Source organism: Tupaia chinensis, unplaced genomic scaffold (genome assembly GCF_000334495.1).
Source record: "Tupaia chinensis unplaced genomic scaffold, TupChi_1.0 Scaffold000154_1, whole genome shotgun sequence".
In the NCBI taxonomy this organism is placed as follows: Eukaryota; Metazoa; Chordata; class Mammalia; order Scandentia; family Tupaiidae; genus Tupaia; species Tupaia belangeri.
Window position 1 is genome coordinate 4,148,823 of NW_006159625.1, and position 6,000 is coordinate 4,154,822.

Consider the following 6,000-nt stretch of genomic DNA (forward strand, 5'->3'; position numbering starts at 1 on the left):
ATATAAAAATTATCTACTGTATACTGTGGCTCAGTATAGGTAATCACCAGGTGATTTTTGATGTCTGCATTATACACTGTTTTTTTAGTTACATGTTGTCAGATTTTGTTTGCTTAAAATGAGCTAACAAGCACGTTTTAGAAACTGGCTACAGTCTATACGTGTTATCTAACAACCATGTAAGGCAAGGGAAGATTGTGTACGGGAGAGGCCCAAACTTCCTTAGGGATAATATAGCTTGAGCTGAGATTATCAGAATGTGTAGAAACAGACTGGAGAGAAGAACCAGTGGCAGGGAGACTGTTTAGAAAGCTGTTACTAGTTCAAGCTAGTGGAGGAAGAGGGGATTGTGGTAGATCGTAAATGTTAGGGATGGAAAGGAAGGAGAATCTCATGGATTTTGATCACTCTGGAGGATAGTGTGGATTGAAGAAAAAATAAAATTTGTTTCAAGTCTGTACAGTAAGAAAATACATGGTACTACTAAAAAAAATGGAAAATATCATTGTAGTGAAAAGGCTATATTAAGTTTTAGCTATGCTAAGTTTGAATCCAGCCTCACTGACATGGATATATTTAACAAATGAAAATTCTGGTTCATTGTGAATATTTGAACTAAAGGACCATCTGTAAATCACTTAGATAAAAGTGGACCCTGGACTTCGAGAACAGAAGAAGTAAGATGAAAGATGAATATAGGAGGTAACTTGGGGATATGCCCATATAGAGAGGAAAGAAGGAATAGGGAAGAAAACTAAGAAGTTCCTGTAAGGCCTGAGTAGCTATGGAAAAGTACTCTTAGGGAAGATGTGGTTTGAATACCTCAGAATCTTAAAAGGTCCAGTTATTACTTTAATTGATGAAAAACCCAGTGTATTTTTAGAATTAACTAAATTATTTTCCCCTCTTCCCTTAAACTTGTTACAGGCCACAATGTAGCTTCATGGGAATGGTTATCTCCCACGACATGCTGTTAGGACGTTGGCGCCTTTCTTTAGAACTGTTCGGCAGGGTATTCATGGAAGATGTTGGAGCAGAACCTGGATCTGTATGTATTTTGTACACTTTGAATTCTATTCTACCCAAAAAGAATGTATTTCAGAGAATAATTTAGTCATGCATTCTTTTAAAGATCCTGACCGAATTGGGTGGTTTTGAGGTAAAAGAATCAAAATTCCGTAGAGAAATGGAAAAACTGAGAAACCAGCAGTCAAGAGACTTATCACTAGAGGTAAAGGTATTTAGATTTTCTTATACTATACATATAGTATGCCAGTTTATAAATTAAAAACATGTAACATAGGGTCACAGGTGGCACGGTGGTTGAGTTGCTGGACTCTCCCACATGGCCAACTGCAGTTTGAGTCTTGGACCTAGCGATTCTTTCACTCTTGCAAAAAAATCTTTCCCTCTTGCTCTTTCACTCCCTTTTTCACTCTCTGGTGAGTGCATGTGCCCTGTAACAAATTAAGAAACAATAATATTGATAAATTAAAAGAAAAGATTAAATAAAATAATTTTAAAAAACATGTTTAACAGCAATAGCTTTTGCTTAGAGATACATACTTGTAACTAAACATTTTCAAAAAAGAAGAAATAAATGATCACTGAACTTAGTGTTTTTCTTCAGTCTTTGGTTCCTTCAAAGATGACTAATCAGGACCAGCACTTGGTGTAATGGCTATGTTGCTGGACTCCCATGTAGTCGACCGCTGTTCAAGTCCCGGACCTGGTGGCTTAAAATCATGCCGGGTGCGTGTGCGTGCATGCCTAAGATCCCAAGAGAAGAATGGAGGAGAAGGGATTGCGGCGTGGCCATCCCCCTGGGGGCTGATTTCTCTCTTTCTGTCTGTCTCTGTCTTTCTGGCGAGCGTACCCTATAGCAAAAACCTCTCCAAAAAAAAGATGACTAATCAGTTTGAGTTCCAGACCTGGTCACTTAAAATTTATACTGGGTATTTAGGCTTACATGCCCAAGATTCCAGGAGGAGAACAATGAAGGGATTGCAGCATGGCCATTTCCCTGGGGGGAAATTTTTGTCATCTGTTTCTCTGGCCAACACACATGCCCTATATCTCAAGAAGAAGAAATGAGAGTTTAGGGTTTTTTTTTTTTTTTTTTTTTTTTTTAAGTGTCATTATCCATGGATGACTTAAATGTTTTGATATACTTTATTCCATTGAGATTATTATTTTTCTTTTTTTGAAATTTATTTCCTTCATATAAAGGGGGTGACACCCCCAGCAGGGTCTTTATACTGCAATCCTTCCCAGCCCAGCATCCAGCCTCGATCATGGACACACTGGCAAGCTGAGTCAGAGTAAGGATATGAACCTTGACCCTTCCCACATTGCCTCCAGCATCCATACATTAGTGCCCTTTCTACCTACGTACTGTGGATGGGCTAGACATTACAGTTGTCAGTGCTCAGGGCATCTCTTCTTCGGCTGTGGAAATTCTGAGTCCTTTTCACAGGAACCCAATAATTTCTGATGACATCCTTACTTTCTTGTATATTTCATCTTGTGAATTTCCTGTCACAAACATTAAATCAGCCATTTCTTCAGGAAGCCCTGATTCCTTTTAGTAGGAAATTGCATTTTGAGATTATAATTGGTACTCTAGGGTTGCACAGTGCTTCCAGGTTAGTCATTGTTTGTTTCTAAGGCCTCTTTAGTGTACAGTTAGGAATATACTCTTTTTATTAGAGAAAATCACATTATGATTTCACACTTAAAATCCCAATTCAGAATTAAGATTTAGAACCGTAGGTTGTTTTGTTGATTATTTTTACCTCTTAAATCCTCTTTATCTCCTTTCTTTCAAATCGAATACCCAGTTTACCAAAAACATTGATAAAATTATGTGTTTGCTTTTATCCTACAGCAGACACACAGCAATCCAAATTTAAAAATTATTTTCCAGACGACCTTTGAAACAAGGTGATAGAACTGAATTAAGTTCTAGTGCCCTGATTTTATATGAGATATTCTTGAATCCTTCAGAATGTTGTATATTTGGAATGCTTCCAAAAACTCAAATAACTGTAGTTTTTTAAAAACTGCCAAGGGGGATGCTAAAATTGGATTTTCAGATTTTATGTAGAAAAATTCAAGGATGTTTCCAAAATTGAATTTACTGGTTTTTGTTTTTGTTTGTTTGTTTTTTCCTTGAGAGTTTTGCTATAGGGTGCATGCACTTGCTGGAGAAACAAAGAGACAGAGAGAAACAGTGAGAAATCACCCTCCCCCACCCCCCCCTGGGGTAGGGAAGGCCACACTGCAATCCCTGGGATTTTGGTTATTATGCACATGTGCCCAGTGTGAGTTTTAAGCCACCAGGTCTGGGACTTGGACCATGGTTGATTACGTGAGAGTCCAGCAATGTAGCCATTATTCCATCTGCTAGTCCTGAATTAACTGCTTTTTGGTATGCTTTAACAGGTTGATCGGGACCGAGATCTTCTTATTCAGCAGACTATGAGGCAGCTTAATAATCACTTTGGCCGAAGATGTGCTACTACACCTATGGCTGTACACAGAGTCAAAGTCACATTTAAAGATGAACCAGGAGAGGGCAGTGGTGTAGCACGAAGTTTTTATACAGCCATTGCACAAGCATTTTTGTCCAATGAAAAATTGCCAAATCTGGATTGTATCCAAAATGCCAACAAAGGTACCCACACAAGTAAGTACTCTTTAGATAATAAGCACTGTGGAAAGTTTTTCTTTGTTCATCAAAACAACATTGATAACCACGGTTACACATGTATAGTGGGAGAACCTAAAAATGTACATTTATGTTGTTATATAATTTTATTTTTGATTGATGATTCAATCTTGTTTAAACTATATTGATAATTAACAGTTGGCTTTTTTTCTTTTTAAAGGTTTTTGTTAGAGCATGTGTGCTCTCCAGAGAGAGGGAGAGAAAGTGAGAAATCACCCTCTAGGGGGGATGGCCACACTGTAATTCCTTTTCCTCCATTCTCCTCTCCTGATCTTGGCATTTGGTGCATACACACATGCCTGGCATGATTTTCAAGCTGCTGGGTCTGGAACTTGGACGATAGTTGGCCATGTAGGAATCCAGTGAGCAGTTTATTCTTTAATTGCCATATTTATTTTGATAAATGTTTGTGATTGTACTATTAGGTTATTGGAAAAGTTGTTATGTATTTTTCTATGCAAACATGTGTCACGACTTTCCCAACAACCTAATAGTTTCTCCTCTCAGTTGGTATGTGTTTTGAGGTGGGGAGTTTAAAGGTAATAGGGTGCTATAAAAATTCAGTGAGAAAGTTGCAATATGTATTCTACCCTTGTATTCGATTGACACAAATATTTAAGAAATGTTATTCTCTATAGCAGTGCAATTCAAAGTATAATTTGCAAACTTGTTACTGGTCCCAGTGAGAGAAAGAGTTTATAAACAAATGTAAATAGACTGTCACTAAGCTCATGGTTTAATTTGCCAAGGCTTTGGCTTTTTCTTTCTTTTCCTTTTTTTTTTTAAAAGAGAGACTTTTTGCTCTCAGGTGTGTGTTCGTCGGAGAGATAAAGTGAGAAATCACTTCCCCTCCCCCCCAGGGGGATGGCCATACTGCACTGGTGGTCCCTTCTCCACCCTCCTCTAGGGATTCTGGACACACACACACACACACACACACACGCTCTTGGTATGAGTTTCAAGCCACTGGGTCCAGGACTCAAACCATGGTCAGCCATGTGGGAGTCCAGCAATGTAACCATTATGCCATCTGCTGGTTTTGGCTTTGGCTTTTTCTTTTCTTTTTTCGGTAAGACTTTCTGTATTAACATCCAAGTTCAAGTGCATTATCTCATTGAGGACCAGCACTTTGGGACTAGAATCTACTTAATTTTCGGTGTTAGAATTAACAAATGAAAAAATAAGTGATAATTACCCCAAAAAAGGCTTAGGTGGTAATAATTAGTGATTTACATCAAGTAGGGACAGGAGATTATCAGGTCTGTAGTTGAATGGACATAGTTATTGAGGGAGAGGAAGTTTATAGAGATTACTAAAAGTTTTGTATTTTATCTAGGCTACACCTACATCTGTATCTCACTGGGATTCTGTGAACTACCACCACCATGGAGGCTGTACAAAGAACTTGAGGGTGAAAAAATTGGGGAAGTTCCCTAACTTTTCATCAGTTTCACTGTTTGATTTTTCAACAGTCTTAAAATAAAAAAATAATTAACAGATATGAATGTGAAATCCTGGGAAGCTGTAATGTTTTCAGAAGTATCTTTTGAATGCATTTTTAGGAAACCATACTTTGGCTTAGGTATAGGAATTTGAAAATAATAATAGCTAGTGTTCTGGTGACTTAAATGCTTTAATGCCCAAAACTAAGATATTTAAATGACTATAATCATGTAAGAAATCTCAGCATTATTTACAGAAAAACTGACATAACCCTAGTTGCTACATATTATTTCACAGCTCTGTCATTATAAGCAGGAAAATTCATTTAAAAAAATATTAACTAATATGGATATATTTTGTGCCAAGTACATTCTACACAATAACCTCAAATCCACAGGAAGAGTGTAAGGCACTAAGATCACAGATGCTGGGACCAGCAGGCATGAAGGTTAAGGTACTGGTTATCCCACATGGCCAACTATATGATTTGAGTTCTGTACCTGGCTGCTAGAAAATCATGGTGCCCAAAATCCTGAGAAGAGAATGGAGGAGAAGGGACTGCGGTGTGACCAACTCCCCAGGGGGTGATTTTTCACATGCACATGTGCTCTAGAGCAAACAAAACGAAACAAAAACTCAGAGGCTAGGCAAGATAGATGGTCTTCAGCTGTCATGTCTTTGTCTGTCTCTCTTTTTTTTATTTTTGCATTGACTTTAAAATTTAAGATAGTGTCACTTGTATTCACCTAAAGAAAGAATATCTCGTATTTTCTTCTAGGTTTAATGCAGAGATTAAGGAACAGAGGAGAGAGAGATCGGGAAAGGGA

General features: G+C 37.8%; 1 protein-coding gene across 4 annotated transcripts in view; it reads left to right on the plus strand.

Moving 5' to 3' along the window:
- Positions 1-6,000, plus strand: part of UBR5 (ubiquitin protein ligase E3 component n-recognin 5) — a gene marked incomplete in the record, with an annotated part of 156,005 nt that overhangs the window by 128,138 nt on the left and 21,867 nt on the right. For 3 of the 4 annotated variants that reach the window (XM_014586650.1, XM_014586651.1, XM_014586653.1), the window contains 4 exon segments: positions 928-1,048; positions 1,133-1,237; positions 3,445-3,688; positions 5,952-6,000. In XM_014586650.1, coding sequence (XP_014442136.1) covers positions 928-1,048; positions 1,133-1,237; positions 3,445-3,688; positions 5,952-6,000 — 519 coding nt within the window. 4 annotated transcript variants of the gene reach the window in all.